General features: G+C 42.3%; 1 protein-coding gene across 1 annotated transcript in view; it reads left to right on the top strand.

The window, feature by feature from the left end:
• The window catches only part of EIF2B1 (eukaryotic translation initiation factor 2B subunit alpha), a 31,257-nt gene that overhangs the window by 2,881 nt on the left and 1,180 nt on the right, over nt 1-27,196 (top strand). Inside the window, exons 2-8 of the mRNA XM_089662026.1 lie at nt 3,598-3,699; nt 6,176-6,315; nt 11,695-11,811; nt 13,594-13,706; nt 14,088-14,156; nt 14,246-14,321; nt 19,443-19,568. Coding sequence (XP_089518152.1) covers nt 3,598-3,699; nt 6,176-6,315; nt 11,695-11,811; nt 13,594-13,706; nt 14,088-14,156; nt 14,246-14,321; nt 19,443-19,568 — 743 coding nt within the window. The remainder of the gene's footprint in view (nt 1-3,597; nt 3,700-6,175; nt 6,316-11,694; nt 11,812-13,593; nt 13,707-14,087; nt 14,157-14,245; nt 14,322-19,442; nt 19,569-27,196) is intronic.

Genomic DNA, 27,196 nt, shown 5'->3' with positions numbered 1-27,196 from the left:
AAAAAAAAAAAGTTTTTAAAGTGCCCTCGTCCCTCTGTGGTGAATGCATACTTAGGCCATGCCCCCATATGGAAATGCTGTTCAAACCGCACACGTGAGGTATCGCCATGAATGTCGGAGCAAGAGCAATAATGCTCGCACTAGACATCCTCTGTAACTTTACACTGCTAACCTGTAGAAATTTTTAAAGCATCACCCATGGAGATTTTTAAGTACCGCGATTCCATTTTTTTTCTTTGAAAAAACTGATCAGTTGTACATCAGTTTTTTCATCCACTACCATTGCAAAAACGGACAATTTGCCCATTTACATCCATTCTTCTTCCATTCTGTTTTTTTACCGGAACAAAAATACAGACTTCTTCCATTTAAAAAACAGACCTGAATGGAAGCAGACAAAAAACTGATGTAAATGGACAAAGTATGTTTTTCATCCATCAACCGATGGAATGCTGTTCTGTCTGGGCGACAGGTGCATTGGTAAGGAGGGAGCTCAGCTGCCCTGAGAATGAAGTGCCTAACAGCCACCCTCCAGCCGTAGGTTCCTTTAATCTGTCCATTTTTAATCCATCTGTTGATGGATGAAAAACGTACGTTGTCCATTTACATCAGTTTTTTGTCTGCTTCCGTTCAGGTCTGCTTTTTAAATTGAAGAAGTCTGCATTTTTTTCATTTCATTTTGGACAGAGTGGAAAGTGGAAAAAGATTAGAACAGCTGTCAGATTTTTATTGCTGTCACTGCTCTAGAGGAGATCTGCATGGAGGAATGGGCCAACATACCAGCAAAGGATATATAACAAAGTATTGAGATGAACTTTTGATATTGACCAAATACTTATTTTCCACCATAATTTGCAAATAAATTCTTTCCAAATCAGCCAATGTGATTGTCTGGATTTTTTTTCTCATTTTGTCTCTCATAGTTGAGGTCTACCTATGATGCCAATTACAGGCCTCTCTCATCTTTGTAAGTGGGAGAACTTGCACAATTGGTGGCTGACTAAATACTTTTTTGCCCCACTGTAAGTATTTGAACACCTGAGAAAATCAGTGTTAATATTTGGTACAGAAGCCTTTGTTTGCAATTACAGAGGTCAAACGTTTCCTGTAATTCTTGACCAGGTTTGCACACACTGCAACAGGGATTTTGGCCCACTCCTCCACACAGATCTCCTCTAGATCTGTCAGGTTTCAGGGCTGTCGCTGAGCAACACGGAGTTTCAGCTCCCTCCAAAGATGTTCTATTGGATTTAGGTCTGGAGACTGGCTAGGCCACTCCCGAACCTTGATATGCTTCTTACGGAGCCACTACTTGGTTATCCTGGCTGTGTGCTTCGGGTCGTTGTCATGTTGGAAGACCCAGCCATGACCCATCTTCAATGCTCTGACTGAGGGAAGGCGGTTGTTGCTCAAAATCTCACAATAAATGGCCCCATTCATCCCCTCCTTAATACAGTGCAGTCGTCCTGTCCCCTTCGCAGAAAAGCACCCCCAAAGCATGCTTCACAGTAGGGATGAAGTTCTTGGGATGCAACTCATTCTTCTTTTTCCTCCAAACATGACGAGTGAAGTTTTAGACCAAAAAGTTCTACTTTGGTCTCATCTGACCACATGACTTTCTCCCATGCCTCCTCAGGATCATCCAGATGGTCATTGGCAAACTTCAGACGGGCCTGGACATGTGATGACTTGAGCAGGGGAACCTTCCGTGCAATGCATGATTTGAAACCATGACGGCGTAGTGTTCTACCGATAGTGACCTTTGAAACTGTGGTCCCAGCTCTCTTCATGTCATTGACCAGCTCCTCCCTTGTAGTTCTGGGCTGATTCCTCACCTTTCTTATCAGTGATACCCCACGAGGTGAGATCTTGCATGGAGCCCCAGTCCGAGGGAGACTGACAGTCTTCTTTAGCCTCTTCCATTTTCTAACAATTGCTCCAACAGTTGATCTATTTTCACCAAGCTGCTTGGCAATTGCCCCATAGCCCTTTCCAGCCTTGTGGAGGTCCACAATTTTGTCTCTGGTGTCTTTTGACAGCTGTTTGGTCTTGCCCATGGTAGTAGTTGGCATCTGACTGACTGTGGGGTGGACAGGTGTCTTTAAAGAGCTCAGACAGGTGCTACTAAGTTAGATTAATGAGTGGAGTAGAGGTGGACTTTTTAAAGGCACAGTAACAGGTCTTTGAGAGCCAGAATTCTTGCTGTTTCTTAGGTGTTCAAATACTTATGTTCAGCAGTGCAAGACAAATAAATTCTTTAAAAATCATAGAATGTGATTTCCTGAATTTTTTTCTTTAAATTCTATCTCTGAGTGGGAATGCACCTACAATGTGAATTTCAGACCCCTCCATGATTTCTAAGTGGGAGAACTTGCAAAATCGCAGGGTGTTCAAATATTTCTGTTCCTCACTGTATACAAAGATATACTTGACTCTGCTACATGTGTCTGGAAAGCTTACAATATGGGCAGCAGAGATTTTTTTTTAATCTGGCACGGGCCATGTTAAAGGTCCACATCACCAGAAAAGTGTCTTTAAGGTTTATTAAATTCCTACCAGAGAGGCTAGCTGAGAATCAGTACTTCAGTAAAGCAATACAAAACACCTACTTTTGATTATCCTCCTATATAGCATCCTTCACAGTAAAGTTGGGGATACCTCTGGTAACAGGTGAACAGGTGGAGGGATTTCAGGTCTAAAGACACAAAGGGGGGGGGGGCACCCCACTGGAAATGCAGTACTCTGGTAGCAATTTGGATAGTGCTACACACAGTAACTGGGTTTTCTGGAGATGCTACATGCTATTCAGTCCTGAGCTGGCTGCCCATGTGCCGGTTCTGACAGGTCTGCTCACCTGGCTGCAGATCAGTTACCCAGCTACTTTGGCCTTACCATGTGTTGCTTCTCTGAGCTGCTGAGGGATGGAAGCTGGTGAACTTATCTTTCCTGGGCATGTCCAGGAACCTGTGGAGTTAGAGGAGCCTATGCCTGTATCTAAGCATGGTGAGTAAATTGGCACTCCACTGCAGGAATGGGACTGCAATGTTTAAATTTATTGTTATTACTAAGAACAGCAAATGCTCCCTGTTAAGAAAATAATACTTACTGTTTCTTCCTTTTATACCGATATTCCCCAATAGTCCGTCACAGAGTTACAGTAGTCAAAGAATTTTCTGCGTCCAACACTTTTGGGTGTTAAAGATATCTGCTTCCCACTGCATGCTATGATTGCTCCTGCTGCCCACTATATTACTACAGGATCCAGTAGGGATCTAGGGGCCAGTGCATCAGAGGGGGAGCTGGGGGGCCTAAATGAAAAAAGGAGTTGGGTTTGGTGGGTTTCACAGAGATGAGTGAATTCATTTTGTAATTGAGATTACTCATCTTTGGTGAATTGCGTATTTTCCTGAATTTCTGCAAGTGGATTTTTCCTGTCTGTGGATTAAGAGCAAATGTGTTAAAGTAAATCTAAATGAAAAATAGAGATAATGAGCACAGCCTTTAAAGTGGAACTGATCTTAAAAAGAAAACAAAACATGTAAATATATTTCTGTACATATTTATTGATTCTTAGATTTTTTTTGTTATTCCTCACAGAAGTAATTGAGTATTTTAAATGTCAGCTACGTGAAGACCCCAATGTTGCAACTGCTGTGGCTGCGATCAGAACCTTGCTGGAGTTTCTGAAGAAAGATAAAGGTATGACTGTGTCCTGCAGCAAATTACTATTGCTCTCTTTAATATAGAAGTGTTTATATAAATTTTAATACAAAAGCATTTTTATTAGTATTGAACTGGGCATAAAGTAACAAAATCAATGGTGACAATGGTATGCACCTACAGTATGTTCTACATTTTCAGTCAAAGGAATAGATAAGATAAAGGGGTTGATTTACCTAAAAGGCTCCATGTACACTGCAGCTGATAGATTCACATTTAGGAGCTGTTCTGCGTTTTTTTTCAGCAGCCCCTGAACTCTCCCTAATGTTTTCCTATGTGTCCATGTCCTTTACATTCGTTTACAGGCAGTTGAGTTTACAGTTGTTTTTTTTTTTGAACGCACCAAACCTGCGCTCAGGAGTAGATTTTATCAGCGTTTCAAATGCCAAATGCTTGTAAACGCGGCTAACCGCGTTTATTTGCGTTTGGATTTTTTTTTTTTTAACTCTTCCATTTCCAGATGCTGTCCAAAGTCTTTTTTTATCATGAAAAATGCATGCAAAGCATTTTCCCGGTACTCAAATGGACCTGGTAAACCATAATTTGGGGTTTCACATGAAAGAAAATATGTTACACTGCTGCAATAATTTCTGCACAGAAATGAGCTGGAACACATCCAAACACCAGGAAAAAAAAAGACACCTAATCTCAACACATACTGCTCTCTCTGCTTCTGCTCTCTCTCTTTTTGTCTCAAACAGTCTGAAATAGTTAATAATTTACCATTTTCCAGTGCATTCCTGTGCTTATCTTTAAAAAACGCTTCTGACTGCAAATGCTCATAAACTCAGTATGCAAACGTGGCAAAACTGACGTTTTGTAACCTGCGTTTTCCTTCTGTCAATTTCCAGCATTCAGAAGAGTTCTCCAAACACACCGTGTACATGGAGCCAAACACAAAGCCTCTTTGCAAGGGAACTGTCTGCGCATTGCAAGGGAACTCTCCCCAAAGCTTAGCAAATGTGGTGAAATTTCACTTTGCAAAGAATACCCAATCACATGCAAGGAAAAAAAAAACAACATTTTTACTTGCACATGATTGGATGAGTCAGCAGAGCTTTACCTCATTCACTAATCTCTGGGGAAAATTATTTTGCAAAGTACAACTTCCCTTACAAAGTGTGTAGCCTTTCCTAAATCAACCCCAAAGTCTCTGCAATATAGCATACACAGACAGGTATTAGTTCTTAGATTTTAATTTGCCTATTCCAGATATAATAATATTGGGTATTGTAAATCCAGCCTCTTCCTTTTTGAATGCTGCAATTTCTCCCAAACACCTAGTGATCCTGCCAGATCCTTTTCTCCCTTTTTCATGCCAGGCAAGGAAGCAGATCCTTGCTGGTGTGGTCAGTTTGTGTATGTCTGCTTTCTCTTTTAAAATACAGGCTGACTTGCCTGTATCTCCTGTGATCATATTAGCTGCCATGTCCCCTCTCCAAGTCCTATTGGCTTCATTGACTGACGCTCCCTTGTCAAAACAAGAGCTGCTTGTAGCATACAGCAGCAGTGTTGGAGAGAGGAGGAACACCCTTCTGGAATGCATGTCACCCTTCTGGAACGTACTGTGTATGCCACTATAAAGTGCCAACCCACTTTAGAAACTGACTGTTCTCATGCTAACAGGAAGAAGCACCATACAGAATACTGTGCAGTCACTTGACCACAAAATAAAACTTTGTAAAAAGGTACCAAATTGTAAATTGTTTTACTTTAAAAATTATTTCAGTTATGGTATACAAATAATTAATATTTACTGTGTTACTATGTGCTTTACATGATGTGCATTCACATGTCCATATCCCTGTATGTCACATGTCCCTGTATGTCACATTCCACAACTGCAGGCACCAAACATTCACACACATTATATTCTGCCTCCAAGGTTGTGGATAGTTCAAAGCAGTGGCGGTCAACCTGATATCTACAGAGGGCCTCAAATTCGACTCTCGACATGTCCAAAGAGACAAACAACAGAATTTGGACTTTAATTTCAGATAGACGGCAGTTATAAATCTTTATGTACAAAAACAGATAAACGTACATTGTAGCTCACTGCATTGCCAGAAATGGTACATGTGCCAATGTAGGTGTGTTAGTAGCCCAAACAAAGCTGATGCTTTTATTTACATTTCAACAGAGCTGCCACGTGTCTGGCTCTGGAATGCGGCACTTTTGTGCTTCATCTTGCTCTACTATGCAGCTGGCATGAGGAACAGAGGCTATAGTTTACCTGGCGCACAACACTAGGCGGGCCGCATAATGGGCACCAAGGGTCTAGACGGGAGTATAAATCTGAAATGTAGCATACGGGACTTTGTGAGCTATCACACGTGGGGTAGACAACCAGGTATTGCAGAGCAACTGTTACCAGTAATAATGTACCAAAATACATGTTTCTGTATGACCATAAATAGTTTGCCCTATTTAACATTGGATGATAATTCATTTTCAGGTGAAACTATTCAAGGTCTAATTGGGAGTCTGAAAAATGCAATTGAAACCCTCTCTAAAGCAGACTCCTCTGTGGCTGTTTCTTCTGGAGGAGAACTCTTCTTGAGATTTATCACTCTCACTTCTGAGCTGGAACATTCAGTAAGTGCTCACAAGTACTGTGCACCGAACTTTGACTGATTGGTTATGAAAGGAACTTCCACAATAATTACCGTATTTTTCGCTCCATAAAAATGGGGGAAAATGTCTATGCATCATATGGAGCGGCCGGCCCGGTATCCCCCCCCCCCCCCCGTTGGCTCTACTGTGCAGAAGAACTCACTCCTCGGTCCTACCTGTTCCTCGGTTCAGCTGAGTCCTGCTTTCACTGGCCATTTTCTCTTCCTGGCGCCGACATCTTCAGTTTGGGCACCCGGCTGTGGCAGCTTGCGGCTTCACAGCCAAGTGCAAACTGTGCATGCGCGAGAAGCTCTACGCTTTGTGAATGGCCCTGTAGTCTTCTGGGACCTGTCATGTGTCCCACAAGACTACAGGGAGGACAACTCCGTGGAAGTGGGAGCGGGTACCTGTCAAATTCAGGTACCCACCCACCCACCCACCCACCCACCCCCAGCTCCCCAAAGGTCTGCAGTCTCGGGTCATCTCCTGTACTATGTCTGCAGTCTCTGGTCATCTCCTGTACTATGTCTGCAGTCTCTGGTCATCTCCTGTACTATGTCTGCAGTCTCTGGTCATCTCCTGTACTGTGTCCGCAGTCTCTGGTCATCTCCTGTACTGTGTCCGCAGTCTCTGGTCATCTCCTGTACTATGTCTGCAGTCTCTGGTCATCTCCTGTACTATGTCTGCAGTCTCTGGTCATCTCCTGTACTATGTCTGCAGTCTCTGGTCATCTCCTGTACTGTGTCCGCAGTCTCTGGTCATCTCCTGTACTGTGTCCGCAGTCTCTGGTCATCTCCTGTACTGTGTCCGCAGTCTCTGGTCATCTCCTGTACTGTGTCCGCAGTCTCTGGTCATCTCCTGTACTGTGTCCGCAGTCTCTGGTCATCTCCTGTACTGTGTCCGCAGTCTCTGGTCATCTCCTGTACTGTGTCCGCAGTCTCTGGTCATCTCCTGTACTGTGTCTGCAGTCTCTGGTCATCTCCTGTACTGTGTCCGCAGTCTCTGGTCATCTCCTGTACTGTGTCCGCAGTCTCTGGTCATCTCCTGTACTGTGTCCGCAGTCTCTGGTCATCTCCTGTACTGTGTCCGCAGTCTCTGGTCATCTCCTGTACTGTGTCCGCAGTCTCTGGTCATCTCCTGTACTGTGTCTGCAGTCTCTGGTCATCTGTAGTACATCCAAAGTCTCTGGTCATCTCCTGTACTATGCAGTCTCTGGTCATCTCCTGTACTATGCAGTCTCTGGTCATCTCCTGTACTATGCAGTCTCTGGTCATCTCCTGTACTATGCAGTCTCTGGTCATCTCCTGTACTATGCAGTCTCTGGTCATCTCCTGTACTATGCAGTCTCTGGTCATCTCCTGTACTATGCAGTCTCTGGTCATCTCCTGTACTATGCAGTCTCTGGTCATCTCCTGTACTATGCAGTCTCTGGTCATCTCCTGTACTATGCAGTCTCTGGTCATCTCCTGTACTATGCAGTCTCTGGTCATCTCCTGTACTATGCAGTCTCTGGTCATCTCCTGTACTATGCAGTCTCTGGTCATCTCCTGTACTATGTCTGCAGTCTCTGGTCATCTGTAGTACATCCAAAGTCTCTGGTCATCTCCTGTACTATGCAGTCTCTGGTCATCTCCTGTACTATGCAGTCTCTGGTCATCTCCTGCACTATGCCTGCAGTCTCTGGTCATCTCCTGTACTATGCTGTCCATTGGTTCAGAATATTTTTTTTTTCTTGTTTTCCTCCTCTAAAATCTAGGTGCATCTTATGGAGTGAAAAATGCATATATCATTTTACATGATGCCTAGTTTGTAAAATTTGTTGTGTGTATTTGGCTGGAGTTAAGGTTTTCTTCTTAACTGTGCTTTACTTTGGAGAAAGCTTAGAAAAACTGGTGTGCTGCATAGAGGCACACTGTGAAAGTTCCATGTTCTGCTAGGTGCATGCTTCCTCCCATCTTTATTTTATCTAATTCCAAAGTCCCCAAAAGAAAAAGTACCAAGTAAAAAGGGAGTAGTATAACTAGTTTTAACAGTTCTGGTATACATGGTAAATAACTGTGTATTGCAACAAAGCTCTGAATTTAGTTTTCATATATTTTCTTGCATCTATAAGCAAATGCAACCTGTATATAGCTTCCATGTAGGAGTAGTCAGAGATGCTTCTGAGATCATTCTGGGTCATGCATTTTACCTTCTTCTAAGCTAAATCAAGCTGGTTTTGCATTCCGATTGACTTGTATGGTGGAGAAAAGTAGTTCCGGTACAAACACAATTCCCTGTACAAAAGTGGAGGCAACTTATATTGAAAAGAGGGAGACAACTTGTACTGAGGAGAGAGAGCGGTCTAATTCGAGTAGTCTAATGCTTGAAATATCTCCATATGTGTGTGACTCCTAGATCCATAAGGAACTCCCAAAACAATCTGCAATTTTATTTTTCACAAAAAAAGCAAATCTTTTTTGGAAAAGGCTTTGCTGTGAAAGTATCTTCCCTGTTTAAGCGCAAATAATGCTTAATAGAGTTTTTGTTTTAACAGCTTCTTGGTTACCATCTGTATATAAATATCCTCCAGCACAGAGCAGTCATGCTTAGGATACATTTATTTGAATGTTTTCCCATTTGGGAGGCACCAGTTGACACTTAGTGCAGCTAATGGCTCTCAGTCCCAACTGTCATTGATTGTTTGGGCCCACACTATGTACCAATCACAGTGGTTTGTGATCATGTGATTACTATGTCAGCTTAAAACGGTACTTGCTAAAATTACACAATGATTTTCCTTCCATTTTTTTTTAAGTTTATGTTTAGCAATCCTTGTGACCTACAAATTAATAGGTGGTGGAGTAATACATTTTGTAATAAAATTAAGTTATTATACTATATATATGTGCCCTAAGACAACAGACACAGTCCTCTACTCCCTCTGATGGGAAAACCCTAGACCTTGTTTTATCCAATCTTTGCACTCCCTACAACCTCACCAACACCCCCTTTTCTCTCTCTAATCGCAATCTCATCACCTTTTACAGTGTCCTCTTCTTCAAACACCTATCCCTCCAAGTAGCATTCACCCGCAGAAACCTTCACAACTTTAACCCTTTTCTACTCTGCAACCGACCACCTATATGACAGAATCTCTCCCCTGTCCTGCCCTGACCTGGCCACTTCTCCCTCCAACAGTTTGCTTTCTCCACATTAGACTCCCTTGCTCCTCTAACAACATGAAGCATCAGGCCCCGACCGTCACAACCTTGGCAGACTGACCACACCAGAAATCTTAAGAGATATAGCCGTGCACTGGAGTGATTGTGGCGTAAAACCAAATCACAGCCAGCATTCACCCGATAAATTTGCTTTCTTAAAATACAATTCCTCCCTCCATGCTGCCAAACAAGCCTACTTTGTCACTCTTATTAATACCTTATCATCCAGTCCTCGTCTCTTTTAACTCTCTGCTTTCTCCACCGCCACCTCCACCCAGTAATTCACTGACTGGGTGGGCATCTCCCCTGCACAGGCATCTATCCCACTTAGCATCCCTTATACTAAACCTCCCTAAACACTTTCCTCTTTTGACCTTGCTGCTACCGAAGAGGTCACTAAAGTTTTCTCAGAAACCCATCTCACCACCTGTCCCCTGGATCCTGTTCTCTTACAACAACTACTACGGTCACCCTCTTCTTCTAACCTATGCTCCCTTACTCACATCTTCAATCTCTCCTTCTCTACTGGCATCTTCCCCACCCCTCTAAAGTATGCACAGGTCACTCCCATACTTAAAAAAACCCTTGCTGGACCCCACCAACCTGAACAACTTAAGACCCATCTCCCTGCTCCCGTTTACCTTTAAACTCCTAGAACGCTTAGTCTACAATCGCCTGAGCTCCTACCTCACTGACAACAACCTTCTTGACCCTTTACAGTCCAGTTTTCACTCACTACACTGAAACTGCCCTACTACAACTCACTAATGATTTACTAATGCTAACACCAATGCCCACTACTCTATACTCTTACTACTTGACCTCACTGCGGCTTTTGATACTATTGACCATCCCATCCTCCTCAAAAAACTCCACTCTCTTGGCCTCTGAGACTCTGCTCTCTCCTGGTTCTCCTCCTACCTATCGCAGCGCTCCTTCAGTGTTACCTATAACTCTTTCCTCCTCTCCACTTCCTCTTTCTGTAGGGGTCCCTCAAGGTTCTGTCCTTGGACCCTTTCTCTTCTCTATCTACACCTCCTCCCTTGGTCACTTGATAAACTCCCATGGCTTCAAGTACAATCTCTATGCTGATGACACACAAATCTCTTTCTACTCCTCACCTCACCCCTTCAGTCTCCTCTCGCATTACTAACCTACTAAGTGACATATCGGCATGAATGTCACTCCACTTCCTCAAACTCAATCTTTCCAAACCTGAGCTCATAATATTCCCTCCAGCCCATGCCCCCTCCCCTGACTTCTCCGTCAAGATCAATAAAAAAACCATCAGTCCCTCCCTTCATGTCAGGGTACTAGGTGTAATCCTGGACTCCCAGCTGTCCTTTCAGCCCCAAATTCAATCACTGTACAAATCATGTAGTCTTCACCTCCGCAACATCTCCAAGATACGCCCGTTCCTAACCTCGGAAACCACTAACCAACTTATTCACTCCCTTGTTATATCTCGCCTTGACTATTGTAACTCCCTCCTCATTGGCCTACCTCATCTCAGGCTGTCCCCTCTTAAGTCTATCATGAATGCTGCTGCCAGACTCATCCACCTTACCAACCCTTCCATGTCTGCCATCCCTCTCTGCCAATCACTCCACTGGCTTCCCATTGCCCAACGAATAAAATTCAAAACATTAACAATAACATATAAAGCCATTTATAACTCGGCCCCAAATTACATCACCAATCTTGTCTCCAAATATCACCCAAACCGTACTCTCCGCTCCTCCCACAACCTCCTGCTCTCTATCTCCTTTGTCTCCTCCTCCCATGCTCGTCTCCAGGACTTCTCCAGAGCCTCCCCCATTCTCTGGAACCCTCTAACTCAGTCTATCCAACTATTGCCTACTCTGCTCACTTTTAGGCTATCTCTGAAAACCTATCTCTACCGGGAAGCCTATCGTGCCTTCAGCTAATAACCAAATCTTCTATTTCTCCCATCAGTTCTTCCTCACAGTTATTACCTTTTTATACTACTAGCCCTTCCCTCTTGGATAGTAAGCTCCAAAGAGCAGGGACCTCCTATCCTCTTGTATTGAACTGTATTGTTGCTGTATTGTCTCCCATTATATTGTAGAGTGCTGAGCAGACTGTTGGCGCTATATAAATCCTGTATAATAATAATAACAATATTTTTCCTCTTCAGACTTATGCTTTATGCAAACAAATGATGAGTGAGCGTGGGGAACTCTTCCTAAAGAGAATCTCTCTGTCCAGGGATAAAATCACCAAACTCTGCTGTCCATTTATAAAAGATGGAGCTGTAAGTACCATGACAGAGGTGTGGAGTACATAGTATTTTCAGCTTGTCTATCTTTTGTAGGCATGACTTACATGATTCTACAACTAAAGTTTTTTTTTTTTTTTTTGTTTTGTTTTTTTTGTTTTTAAATGTAATTTTTGTTTTAATATCCCCTGCAGCTATTTACAAAACAATATTGTATATTCTGAGTATCAAAAGCAAAATGTATCTTTTCTTTCAGTTTGACTAATTGATTATTGAGGAAGCACATTTATATCTTAGTCATGTCACAGGCAATGTAGTATCAGAAGTATACACACAGTATATTTAACTGCATAGACCACAAAGTAACTCATGTGCAAGTTACCATGTCAAAGCAAAAGCCACCAATCGCGGACTGAGAAAAAGGAAGAAAAAAGGATGTTACCAAGCATACTGAAAAAAACAAAAAGCCTCCCATTTCCTATATAAGCAAAAGTAAAAGTAGGAGATGGGGGGGATAAACTGTGATTCCAAGGGGTTAGCAAATGGGTAAAGAGGAGAGTAGTAGGGGTAATTCGGTAGGAAGAGGAGAAAAATGGGGAAAAAAGGAGGGGAGAAATCTCTGTGGCAATCCAGAAATGTAGCAGCCAAAACATGCAATTTGAAATAGATTGAGAGAAAAAAAAACAGGCTACATGGGGGCCTAGAATTGACAGTAATTGCCTTTAGCATAGAGGTGGGTGAAGAAATCTTTAAATTGTTAGCTTTTTATACACAATTCGGACCAACCATTACAAAATTTGTCAGTGATGGCTCAGTCAGCATCAACCAAAAACCCAGGAAGAATTCCAAAACCTAGAGATCTTCTGGTGAGGAATGAAAATAAAAATATATATTTCAAAATATAATATGGATCCCTTTCCTGCTGATAGTGATTGTGGGGGCAAAGTGAGGAGCATTACTTTGGGGAGTTCACTATCTGTTCTTGACAGAGAGTTGTATAGATTAATGATAGTCCCAGAAGTGTCTCATAGGTCCCACCAAATATGAAGGTTGGTGCCAAAAGCTGAGAGACATCCGTGGCAAGTATCTGAGTGGGAAGGATATATAGATTTAAGTCTAGAAAGTGTCAAATACCACCAACAATTTTGAATTGTTTTGCTTGAACTTTACTTGACATAGTTTTTGAGTAAAGAGCTGTTCTACTCCTCTTTAGTAATAGGACATCCCAGTTCTATTGTTTGCCAATCTCCCCTTCCTGCTAATAACCTGGAAGCTACATGTAAAATGTCACTTTTCCAAGACGCTATGGCCGAGAAGAAAGAAGCTAACAGAGTTCGATCTGTGTTTCATTAGCTTCGTAGGATGGCATGTCTAGACCCATGATCTCATTAAAGAAAACCTGTCACCAAACAAAAATCCCTTTTAGTAAAAGAAAAAATGCAAAAAGGAATAAAAAATTTTAAAGTTACACTTAGGCACTTAAATCCCCCAAAATTTGAGCCCCACCCCCCACATACAGTACACACATGTGGAAATGTAAATACATGCATTGGGGGCACCTACATGCAAATACAAATGTGATTCACCTATTAAATATTTCTGTGCATGTCATAGTGAGAGCAATAATTCTAGGCCCATTATTTACAGTTATCTATAAACTGAGGACCAGGGTGTCACCTATGGAAAATATAGGGTGCCAAAGTCTGTCGCCATTTAATGAGTGCACACAATTTTAAGATTTAAATTTGGTTACTGTTGGCAAGTGACACTTCTACAATTTACAGAATATATATAATTTTAATTCTGCTCCTTTTGTAGAAAATTCTGACCCATGCATACTCCAGGGTGGTCCTGAAGGTTTTGGAAGAAGCTGCTGCTGCCAACAAGCGCTTCAGTGTTTATGTCACAGAATCACAGCCAGACCTCTCAGGGTAATTATGTTTTATGTCTAATGATAGTGTTTTATTTAACAACTTATGTAACCAACCTTGATGACAGACTTTTAAAAATGAGAAAATACTTTGGCCGGATTTATATGTTGAGATAATGTGACGTAAATTATGCATTTCTGCAGTGCACATTGACACACGGATCTATGAGCATTGTACTGCCATTGATTTTTGAATGGCACACCAATGTACACCGACAGCGTGATCAATGTGGAAATTTGTCAGTTTGGTCCTTCTCTTTTGTCAGAAGAGGTATATGTTTCATTGCTCTGTAAAAAGGATCCATATTTCTACAATCCAATTGTCTACCACCGAAATCCTACATATGTTTAATTTTTAGTAATCAAAGTTTTCCTCTTACAGAAGAATGATGGCAGATGCTCTGCAGAATATTAATGTCCCAGTCACAGTGATTTTGGATGCTGCAATTGGGTAAGTTTGGGACAGATCATAGATGCAGTATACATTTTTTATAAATTGACACTTTTGAACTGAGCACTTACATACTATGTTTTCGCTAGTTATATCATGGAAAAAGTAGACCTGGTGATTGTAGGAGCGGAAGGAGTCGTGGAGAGCGGAGGAATTATTAACAAGGTAAAAAAAAATTCCCTGAGCTTTGTCACACCTTTCATATTTATGAAGTGTTAATTTTAAAGCAGAACTAAGATCTTTGAATCAACATGAACTATTTTGAATCCTTATGCTGCCAGCATTAGTAAATACTGTATTTTTCGCTCCATAAGTCGCACCTGACTATAAGACGCACCTAGATTTTAGAGAAGGGAAACAAGAGAAAAAAATATTCTGAACCAATGGACTCCAGATATAGTACAGGAGATGACCAGAGACTGCAGACACGGTACAGGAGATGACCAGGGACTGCGGACACGATACAGGAGATGACCAGGGACTGCGGACACGATACAGGAGATGACCAGGGACTGCGGACACGGTACAGGAGATGACCAGGGACTGCGGACACGATACAGGAGATGACCAGGGACTGCGGACACGATACAGGAGATGACCAGGGACTGCGGACACGGTACAGGAGATGACCAGGGACTGCGGACACGGTACAGGAGATGACCAGGGACTGCGGACACGGTACAGGAGATGACCAGAGACTGCGGACACGGTACAGGGGATGACCAGAGACTGCGGACACGGTACAGGGGATGACCAGAGACTGCGGACACGGTACAGGGGATGACCAGAGACTGCGGACACGGTACAGGGGATGACCAGAGACTGCGGACACGGTACAGGGGATGACCAGAGACTGCGGACACGGTGCAGGGGATGACCAGAGACTGCGGACACGGTGCAGGGGATGACCAGAGACTGCGGACACGGTGCAGGGGATGACCAGAGACTGCGGACACGGTGCAGGGGATGACCAGAGACTGCGGACACGGTGCAGGGGATGACCAGAGACTGCGGACCTTTGGGGAGCAGGGGGTGGGCGGGTACCCAAATTTGACAGGTACCTGCTCCTACTTCCGCTGAGTTGTCCTCCCCCCTCCCTCTCCATAGTCTTGTGGGACACGTGACAAGTCCCAAAAGACTACGGGGCCATTCACAAAGTGCAGCGCTTCTCGCGCTTGCGCAGTGGACACCCGGCTGTGAAGCCACAGGCTGCCCACACTGAAGATGCCGGCGCCAGGGAGAGAAGACAGCCGGTGAAAGCAGGACACCGCTGGACAGAGGAACAGGTAGGATGGAGGAGCGGGTTCTTCTGCACAGTAGAACCAAGTGGCTGGCCCGGTATTCTAACACGGTGGCGGTGGGACTACTGGGCCAGCCGCACCATAAGACACACAGACATTTCCCCCCTTTTTTTGGGGGGGGAAAAAGTGCGTCTTATGGAGCCAAAAATACAGTAAGTAGGAAGGTATATTATATTTACTTTTTTTTTTCTTCCCCCCCCCCCCCAGTTGCTTCTTGGTTTCCGGGCTAGGGCAAAATGAGGTCCCAGGAGTTTTTATGGCATGTTGTTGTGTTTTGTTTTTTTTTTTTTTATCTGGAGGGGCTTTCTCAGCTAAGCACATCTCCTGCCTGTAAGCCTGGCCTAAGGGCAGATGGGTTCTAGGACGTACATGCTACATGAATCATCTGCCCTTACTAAAGCTATCCACTACCAGAAATGCTTGGGGATGTTTTATAAAAGTGATTTGTCAGCAAAATAAGGTATGGAGATATACAGTTTACTTTTTAGTGCTTTCCAAGAAAACACTGCAGCTACATCAGACAATTTGCAGTAGCTATAAATCTTTCTGGTTTATGCTCTCTGGCCATTTGTAGTTAAGCCAGAGAGGTTTTTTTTATCTGCAGCTGGCTACAATATTTTTGTATGCAGCTACAAACTGCTAGTGTAGCAGTCATCTGCAGTGCATCTACTGAAGCTGGTGACCCTGCAGCATGCTTCAAATAGTCAGTGACTGAACTACAAATTCTGTAGCTGGCTACAATATTTATGTATGCAGTTGCCATTTGCTAGTGTGCCACGGTCATCTGCAGTGTAACTAGCTGGTGAACCCTGTTTCAAAAAGTCAGCGACTAAAATTCATAGAATCCCCGTTGACATGGACATTTTTTTTTATGAAGTCTATTTTTCCCTAGCAACAAAAATGCTAACGTGAGCGATTCTGTAACCCCCAAAAAATTGCTCATGTGACATTGCCATCTCTCTATGTACTTGGCAGAGCTGGTGCTGATAATCCCAGCTAAAACCAGCCTTCATCCAACTACAGGGGAAGTCCAGAGCTTGTATTTGGCCTGATAATGGTCTCTTCCAACTGGGGTTGTTAGTTTTAGCCAGGTACAAATTGGTGCGGCTTTAAAGCTGCTAGAGTCAAAATTTCACTTTCTGTAACACAGCTAAAGCCTGCATTCCCCTGCACTAGAAGCAGTCTAAACCTACCCCAGTGAATGTTTTGGTTACGCAAAACTGAAGAAATTTATAAGATGGAGGACAGTCTTGCCTCTTCCAACCACATAGAGGAACCGTTTCACAAAACATGTTTTTTTTTTTTGGACTGATTACACCTTTTCTTCAACCTATTCAGCAGGTCTTGCCCCAGGAGATGGGCACGTCTCTTATTTGGACTGTACATAGACCCTGCAGCTATTGCAAAGCCTGTGGGCAGGGTGCAATTAACAGCTGGCTCCTGAAGTTGTTGGGAGGTAGACCTTGGATTGCATTCATCCCATCTGTTTTCTTTATCTGGCCAGCAGATGCCTGAGTTTTCCAGACATTGAAATGTGTTAGACGGACCCTTCATCTTCATCTGTAGCGGTTGAAGATGTCACCACTGTTTTGTCATTCTGACCTACCTTCGTAACCATGCTTGGGTATTGTCATGTCTCTGTGCGCCTTTTTGGTGACTTTTCACACCGTTCCTTGGATTTTTTTAGATATTGTGTTTTTTGTCCTACTATGTGCTTTTGTATTTTGAGTAAAGTTTAAGTAAATCTCAGTATCTACAGAAAAGAGGATGTGTGATTAAAGTTTGTGAAAATTATCATAATGTATATATTTGACATGGGGGCATTATTTTTTTAAATTCAATAAACCTGGAATATGTTGTATCTGTTTGTATGGGAAATACACCTTCAGTCCTCATTATTACTTTTAAAGCCCATTTAAGGTTTAAGCAAATATTACTATAATGCAGCCAAGCTGCATAAACCATATTAAAGCAGAACTCCAGTAAAAAAAAAAAAAATTCTACCATGCAGTGGTGCTGTGCCCCCACTGCAAGGATTGGCTGCTCAGTTTTTCTATGGGTGAGGACTAAGTTCATACTCGCCTGACCTGCTAATGCTACGGAAACTGCGCTCACAGTCCAGCATTGCACCAGTCCTATCTGTAGAGCGCAACCTGAGTGTGCTGACGTCAAGAACAGTCCATTTATTTTATAAGACCGCTGGACCACACGGGGGGGCAGGAGCCGAAAGGACTGGTTTTGTGCGGGGAGGATCGGCGGGGTCAGGTGAGTATATCTTTGGTGTCTTCCCCCCCTAGAATAAAACGAACATTTGACCAATGCAGTGACGATTTCTGCTTTAATTAAGGGCGTGTTTTTATATTTAACATTCCTATTGGCTGCAGCAAGGGTGGAAATAGTCAGACACTCTCCTGAGCAACATTTTTTTATTCGAACATGGGGCAAGGGGCATGTTAAGACCCAGACCGCTGTGCTTTGTGTTGAGCAGTGCTCCGACGCTCTAGCAACCCCTTTCTGCAACAAATATGACTGCTAAAAATAAAAAAGAACCTCTTTATTACTGTTTATGCAGCCTAACCTCACTACTGCAATAATTGATGAAGCTTTAGTTTGGGTTTTGAACTTACAGAATGTTATATACACTATATTGCCAAAATAATTGGGATGCCTGCCTGTACATGCACATGAACTTTAATGGCATCCCAGTAATCTAATCCGTAGGGTTCAATATTGAGTTGCCCCGCCCTTTTCAGCTATACCAGCTTCAACTCTTCTGGGAAGGCTGACCACAAGGTTTAGGAGGGTGTCTATGGGAATGTTTGACCATTCTTCCAGAAGCACATTTGTGAGGTCAGGCACTGATGTCGGACGAGAAGGCCTGGCTCCACCCCTCCACCCCAAACTGGCTCATCCATGTCCTTATGGACCTTGCTTTGTGTACTGGTGCGCAGTCACGTTGGAACAGGAAGAGGCCATCCCCAAACTGTTCCCACAAAGTTGAGAGCAAGAAATTGTCCAGAATGTCTTGGTATGCTAACGCCTTAAGAGTTCCCTTCACTGGAACTAAGGGGCCAAGCCCAACCCCTGAAAAACAACCACACACCATAATCCCCCCCTCCACCAAACTTTATACTGGGCACAGTGTAGTCAGGCAAGTACCATTCTCCTGGCAACCGCCAAACCCAGACACATCCATCGGATTGCCAGCCAGAGAAGTGTGATTGGTCACTCCAGAGAACACATCTCCACTGCCCTAGAGTTCAGTGGCAGCATGCTTTACACCACTGTACCCAACGCTTTGCATTGCACTTGGTGAGGTGAGGCTTGAATGCAGCTGCTTGGCCATGGAAACCCATTCCATGAAGCTCTCTATGCACTGTTGTTTTGCTAATCTGAAAGCCACATGAAGTATGGAGGTCTTTAGCTATTGACAGTTGGTGACTTCTATGCACTGTGTGTGCTGACTCCGCTCTGTCATTTTACGTGGCCTACCACTTCGTGGCTGAGTTGCTGTTCCCGATTTGCTTCCACTTTCTTATAATACAGTTGACAGTTCTTATTATACAGTTGACCGTGGAATATTTAGTAACAAGGAAATTTCACAGATGGGCTTATTGCACAGATAACAACCTATCACGGTACCACGCTTGAATTCACTGAACTCCTGAGAGCGACCCATTCTTTCACAAATGTTTGTAGAAGCAGTCTGCATGCCTAGGTGCTTGATTTTATACACTTTTGGCCATGGAGGTGATTGGAACACCTGAATCCAATGATTTGGAGGGGTGTCACAATACTTTTGGCAATATAGTGTATGTATGGATATGTTGTCATCTGCATTATTCTGTAACTGACAAAACATGTTATATTAGTAATATACTGCTGAGTAGAAAAGAGGCATATTTAAGTACTTCTAGATTAATAGCTGAACACTGTTTAAAATTTCTGCCAAACTATACATCATTTTCATACATTTATAACACAGATTGGTACAAATCAGATGGCAGTGTGTGCAAAAGCTCAGAATAAACCATTCTACGTGGTAGCCGAAAGCTTCAAGTTTGTTCGTTTGTTTCCACTAAATCAGACTGACGTCCCAGACAAATTTAAGGTAAGAGGAAGTTTTTTCAGCAATTAATGCCTTGGTCCCCCAGAAAGTGACATCTATTTTATAGGTAAAGTTTGTTGGACTTGGTCACCCTTTTTGTTGACTTAAAAAACAAACAAATATTATGTCTGTTGGAAAAAATAGAACTCGCACCTAAAAATATGCAAACACCTAACTATATGACTGCTACAGACTAGACTGCTATAGACTTATGATGACAAGCAATAATAAAACTTTTTTAAAAATTCTGTAAATTATGCAAAGATTCTACAAAAATACACATTTATAAAACACTTCAAATATTATATACCCCCTTTCAATGCATACTCAAACCATATATGAATATTTCTGGTTGTAGTAGGGGGGTGGAGTTGAGGAGTCCTGTGTAGTGTGCATTCTCACACTAATCACTTGAAAGCATTTTCAGTCAGAATGTAATGTGGATATAAAAAGTCTACACACCCCAGTTAAAATGTCAGGTTTCTGTGATGTAAAAAAATCTAAGTTAAATTATTTAAAAACTTTTTCTACCTTTTTAATGTGACCTATAAACTGTATAACTCAATTGAAACACAAACTGAAATCTTTTAGGTGAAGGGAAATAAAATTAAAAAACTAAAATAATGTGGTTGCATAATGTGGTGGTTTATGTAATAATTTATTCTAAGTACGTAGGGCGGTGTCCTGATCCTGATCAAATATTGCAGTGCCTCCAGCCCTTAAAATACTGCAAATATTTAAGAAACCAATAATTTGGACACCTTAATAATTTGTTCACCACTTAATAATATATCTTGAGTTCTTTTCACCAATATGATTTCATTACCCTATACACAAAATTTGCCTTTTTGATAAATAAATAAATTTATGTACAAATATTTATATATATATTAATACAAACGCAAAATACTGGTGATGAATATATTCGTACACACAATCAAAGATATAGTACGCTAATATCTACGGTATCATACAAGTTATGGTTATCAAATAAGGGAAAACAAAATTTTTAGAGGTTAGTTGCAACCTATAGTGCTTCAGATATTATTTCCAATTTCCCGCGGCCGTAGGGAAATAAGAAAGTATCTCTGATCATTAGCACCACAAAAACACTACCAATCAGTTAGTATGCAGTATATAACCTCAGTACCAGTCCTCAAAAAGTTATAGTTATAATTATACAGATAACCTTAATACATTCCTAACCACACAATAAAAGGTTATAAATCTTAAGTTTCAAATATCAAAGAAAATTACAGTATTTTGGCCCAGTCTCACCACTCCCAGAATCTCAATTTTGAGGCCTCCCAGTGGAATGCAATTGGGAAAAGAAATGTTTCTGGGCAGTCAGGCACCAGAATTTAAATGATCATCAGCATCTCTGGCAAAAATCTTTTCCTTCAAATGGCCTTCAAAAATAAAGTGGCAGCTGGAAGTTCTCAGCAAAATGGCCACAGGTAGCAAGTGAGTATAGTGCAGTATATAGTAGTAGTAGAGTAGTTAAGAAGTTGTTTCAGAAGTACCGTATTTGCCGGCGTATAAGACGACTGGGCGTATAAGACGACCCCCCTACTTTTCCTGCTAAAATGTAGTGTTTGGGCTATACTCGCCGTATAAGACTACCCCTCTTCCAATGCACACCAGTGGGAGGAATAGTGCCCCATCATTGATGTCAGTGGGAGGAATAGTGCCCCATCATTGATGTCAGTGGGAGGAATAGTGCCCCATCATTGATGTCAGTGGGAGGAATAGTGCCCCATCATTGGTATCAGTGGGAGGAATAGTGCCCCATCATTGGTATCAGTGGGAGGAATAGTGCCCCATCGTTGGTGTCAGTGGGAGGAATAGTGCCCCATCGTTGGTGTCAGTGGGAGGAATAGTGCCCCATCGTTGGTGTCAGTGGGAGGAATAGTGCCCCATCGTTGGTGTCAGTGGGAGGAATAGTGCCCCATCATTGGTATCAGTGGCAGGAATGGTGCCCCATCATTGGTGTCAGTGGGGGGTGGAATAGTGCCCCATCGTTGGTGTCAGTGGGGGGGGAATAGTGCCCCATCGTTGGTGTCAGTGGGGGGGGAATAGTGCCCCATCGTTGGTGTCAGTGGGGGGGGAGGAATAGTGCCCCATCGTTGGTGTCAGTGGGAGGAATAGTGCCCCATCGTTGGTGTCAGTGGGAGGAATAGTGCCCCATCGTTGGTATCAGTGGGAGGAATAGTGCCCCATCATTGGTATCAGTGACACCAATGATGGGGCACTATTCCTCCCACTGAGACTTGCTGACCCTGTTCTCGTATGGTGCTGCTGCAGCCAGCATATGTGGTTGCAGCAGCACCTCTACACAGAACACTTACCTGCTGCTCCGGCACTCAATTTTTGCGGGGCCGCTCGGCTCCGCCCCCTCGCCGGTGATTGGCCGCCTGTGTGCCTTTCCTGAGCTACAGTTCTGGCAGCCAATCACCGGTGAGGAGGCGGAGCCGAGCAGCCGCACGAACATCCAGTGGCCGAACTGAAGGAGACGCCGCGCTTCCTGGACCGGATCGTCGTGGGACTGGATCCAGGTAAGAGACATCAGCCCCTGCAAACCCCTGTACTTAATGCCGCAGCCCCCCTAACATGTGTACCGGCGTATAAGACGACCCCCGACTTTTGAGAAGATTTTCAAGGGTCAAAAAGTCGTCTTATACGCCGGCAAATACGGTAGCTCAGAAGTAATCAAGTAGTGATTTCAGAAATAGTAGCAGTTGTCAGAAGTCTTCAGAAGTTGTCTTTCAATTTGAGGTATTTGGCATTTTATACCATACAAGTCCTTTGTTCCGAAGGACCTCCCAACAGGCTTGTTGATTGGACGGTTGAGAAGTTTGCGTACCTAGAGAAGTTCCTTACCTGTCCACCAGGGACAGTCAGGTATCACAAATGAACTGGTGGTCTTAATGATGACTCGCCCTTTTTTATATAAACAGTATGTCTTTATGGATAAAATATGGGTCCTATTCAGGTATAAATGATCTCCCCACTAACTCTTGAATAAGGACCAAAAAAATATATGATATGTGAATATATTTGGTTTCTCATTTTCCTGCTATGAACTGTATTGGGATGGCTGATTTCCTTTGGAAATATAGAAATTACCCAACTCACAAACCATCTTGTATTTTTAACTTCATGATCTTCAGTTGAGTGGTAGGCAGTACCCAACTTTGAATAGATTTTGGTGTGTGGGTACATACCTTTTGATGATAATTCTGTTTAGGTATACCAAGCTCTTTGTCTTAAATGACCCAGGTTTCACCTTATGCTGAATGTACAGTTCAAGGAGATGTGACATAGAAAGCTTCATCCATTGTTGGGTAATTTGGGTAAACAGATTGGACTGGATTTTAACTGGATTCAATAGCTGATTGTGACAGTTCAGAGGTTTTGTTTGGTGATCACACACCTTCGAAAGGTTTTGGGAGAACACAAGACAATAAGGATTTAGTCCCATGATTGTCAAACTTTGGTACTGTGTTTGATCACCTGCAGAAATTCAAATAGTGGTGTTTTAACCTCATTGTATCTTAAACAAATCTCTCCCACTCATTGCTTATGGTAGCTTCGTGGAAGGTCACTTGAAATTAACCAAGGATGTTAACCCATGACAGTCAGCTTAGAATTTCCTATGTTGGGATAATATCATTTTTCTTAATAAACAGTCCAAAAGTCATCACAATAAGTGTGCACACCCTTAAACTAATACGTTGTTGAAGCACCTTTTGATTTGATTCCAGCACTCTTTTTGGGTATGAGTCTGTCAGCATGGCGCATCTTGACTTGGCAATATTTGCCCACTCTTCCTTGCAAAAACACTCCAAATCTGTGAGATTGCGAGGGCATCTCCTGTGCACAGCCCTCTTCAGATCACCATACAAATTTTCAATTGGATTCAAGTCTGGGCTCTGGCTGGGCCATTCCAAAACTTTAATCTTCTTCTGGTGAAGACATTTCTATGTTGACTTGGACGTACGCTTTTGATCCTCTTCATGTTCAGCTTTCTAGCAGAAGCATGAAGGTTTTGTGCCAATATTGACAGTTGGAACGGTTCATATATCCCTCTACCTTGACTAAGGCCCCAGTTACACCTGAAGAAAAACAGCCCCAAAGCATGATGCTGCCACCACCATGCTTTGCTGTGGGTATGATGTTCTTTTGGTGATGTGCAGTGCTGTTTTTGCACCAAACATATCTTTTGGAATTTATGGCCAAAAAAGTGCAACCTTAGTTTCATCAGACCAGAACACATTTTCCCACATGCTTTTGGGAGACTTCAGATGTGTTTTTGCAAAATATAGCTGGGTTTGGATGTTTTTCTTCGTAAGAAAAGGCTTCCGTCTTGTCACTGTACCCCATAGCCCAGACAAATGAAGAATACGGGAGATTGTTGTCACATGTACCACACAGCCAGTACTTGCCAGATATTCCTGCAGCTTCTTTAATGTTGCTGTAGGCCTCTTGACAGCCTCCTGAACCAGTTTTCTTCTCGTCTTTTCATCAATTTTGGAGAGACGTTCAGTTCTTGGTAATGTCACTGTTGCACCATATTTTCTCTACTTGATGATGACTGTCTTCACTGTGTTCAATGGTAAATCTAATGGCTTGGAAATTCTTTTGTACCCTTCTCCTGACTGATACCTTTTAAGAATGAGGTCCCTCTGATGCTTTGGAAGCTCTCTGCAGACCATGGCTTTTGCTGTAGGATGTGACTAAGAAAATGTCAGGAAAGACCTACTAGAATAGCTGAACTTTATTTGGGATTGATCAGAGGCACTTTAAATGATGGCAGGTGTGTACTGACTCCTATTTAACATGATTTTGAATGTGATTGCTTCTGAACACAGCTACATCCCCAGTTATAAGAGGGTGTGCACACTTATGCAACCACATTATTGTAGTTTTTGTATGTTTACTCCCCACCCCCCAAAAAAAAGATTTCAGTTTGTTTTTCAAATTGTACAGTTTATAGGTCACATTAAAGGTGGAAAAAGTTCTGAAATGATTTATCTTTGTCTCATTTTTTGTTTACATCACAGAAACCTGACATTTTAACAGGGGTGTGTAGACTTTTTATATCCACAGAATCTAGAGGACATGTAAGTGAAGAGAGGTGAAAATTCACTGCTCTTATATAACTGCAAGTCTGCCCAGGGACAAAGAACCTGTCCATAATATAAGGTTGAACAATTGGTAGCTCTATAGCAATCACTCCTCTCCGATAAAAGGAGCACCACATCCTAAAGGGAAACAGTCTGACAAATATATAAAAATAAACATCATAATGGTATTCTAGAACTGCAGACTTTTACTCCCTTCCTGTATCCATCTGTAAGTGTTTGCATTAAAATGAGCATTCCAGTGTAGTACCTATAAGTAACATCCACAAGACTTTATGTAAGTGCCAGATGTCTCTAGATCAGTGTTTCTCAACCTTTTTGCAGTCAAGGCATCCTTTAAAATTCTGCACAATCTCGGGGTACCCCATTGTAAAATGTAAAAAAACTAAACTAATAGTTTTACATAACGTAGCTACATCCACACATGTAGGACACTCAACATTTAGAAGTGATTTATTCTTCCAAAGCAAACACACCTTTGCACACTGGTACCAACTCGTACTTCCGTGTCTCTCTTCTCCCTCACTCATCTAATGTGACCCCAGTGTTGGTGGACAGGGGCAAACAAGGATGCTGTACAGTGGCTTGACATCCTCATCAAATGATGACATAATTAGTTGTTGGGACACTGGCAGCTGGAAGGTTGTAATGGTGCCCAATGAAAATCTGTAGCTTTGTGTAACTAACAGGCAGGCTTGGTCCATCTGCTGGCTTGTATATAATTTTTGGGAAAATATTAGGCATGCTGCCAAGGAACCCCTGAAAAATGGATGTTGTGAATGGGGTTTTCTTTACCACAGAGAGGATCCTGCAATCATCCACCTCTGTTGTCTTCCATGGACATCCATGCCTGTATATGTTGCCGAGTTCACCAGTGCGTGCTTCTTTCCTCAGAATGTACCAAACTGTTGATTTGGCCACTCCTAATGTCACTGCTATCTCTCTGATGGATTTGTTTCATTTTTGAAGCCTTACAATGGCCTATTGCATGGACATCTCCTTTGAACGCGTGATGTAGGTTCACAGCGATAGATTCCAAATGCAAATACCACACTTAGAATCAACTCCAAAGCTTTTACCTGCTTAATTGATGAATAAATGATGGAGTAGCCCACACCTGGCCATGAAACAGCTTTTGATTCAATTCTCCAATTACTTTTGGTCCCTTGAAAAAGGGGGGATGGTTACCCTTAAGAGTTGTAATTCCTAAACCCTTCCTCCAATGTGATGTACAGTTGTGTTCAAAATAACAGCAGTCAAACATCACTAACCTGATCAATCACTGTTTTTGCTAGAAATGATATTTCTACATGGCAAATACTTTACTAGCAGGTGTAGTAGAGTAATAGAAATCCAACAGTCATGACATGCATGCTGCTGCTTCTGTGTAATTGAATCACTAATTGAAAGGGGCATGTTCAAAATAATAGCAGTGTGGAGTTCTATTAGTGGGGTCATTCATTCTTTGAAAAACAGGTGGCAATTATTGCCCTTATTTAAGGAAGGAAGGCAGCAAATGTACATGCTGGTTACAGTGCATTTCTCTCTGAAATTCTGAAGAAAACGGGTCGTTCCAGACATTGTTCAGAAGAACAGCGAACCTTGATTAAAAAGTTGATTGGAGAGGGGAAAACATATAAAGAAGTACAGAAAATGATAGGCTGCTCAGCTAAAATGATCGCAAATGCTTTAAAATGGCAGTGAAGCATGGTTGCGCAAGCATCATGATATGGGGATGTTTGTCATACTACGCTGTTGGGCCTATTTATCGCATACCAGGAATCATGGATCAGTTTGAATACTTGAAGAGGTCATGCTGCCTTATGCTGAAGAGGAAATGCCCTTGAAATGGGTGTTCCAACAAGACAACGACCCCAAACACACCAGTAAACATGCAACATCTTGGTTCCAGACCAACAAGATTGATGTTATGGAGTGGCCAGTCCAATCCCCGGATCTTAATCCAATATAAAACTTGTGGGGTGACATCAAAAATGCAGTTTCTGAGGCAAAACCAAGAAATAGAGAAGAACTGTGGAATGTAGTCCAATCATCCTGGGCTGGAATACCTGTTCACAGGTGCCAGAAGTTGGTTGACTCCATGCAACACAGATGTACAGCAGTTCTCAGAAACAGCGCTTATACAACTAAATATTCATTAAGTGATTCAAAGGAAAGCAATATCTTCAAACATTTTTCAGTTTATATAGTGAGTGTTTGTAAAGAAGAATACACAAACTGCTATTTTTTTTTGAACAGTCTAATATTCACTTTTCTTCATTTTTTTTAGAGGAACAACACAAATTTGATATATTGTTCTTCATGTTTTGATTTGGAATAGAATGTGTAGTGTTCCCAATGCATTTGTGTGTATGGAAATAAAAGCTATTAGAAGGATTTTGAGCTTTATTCACTTTTTTCAACACACTGCTATTATTTTGAACACAACTGTATATACCCTCAAATTAAACCTGAGAGTGTGCACTT

The sequence above is a fragment of the Staurois parvus genome, unplaced genomic scaffold, assembly GCF_062004578.1.
Source record: "Staurois parvus isolate SC_StPar_1 unplaced genomic scaffold, SC_StPar_1.0 ptg001418l, whole genome shotgun sequence".
In the NCBI taxonomy this organism is placed as follows: Eukaryota; Metazoa; Chordata; class Amphibia; order Anura; family Ranidae; genus Staurois; species Staurois parvus.
This window is presented reverse-complemented; position numbering and strand designations above follow the sequence as displayed.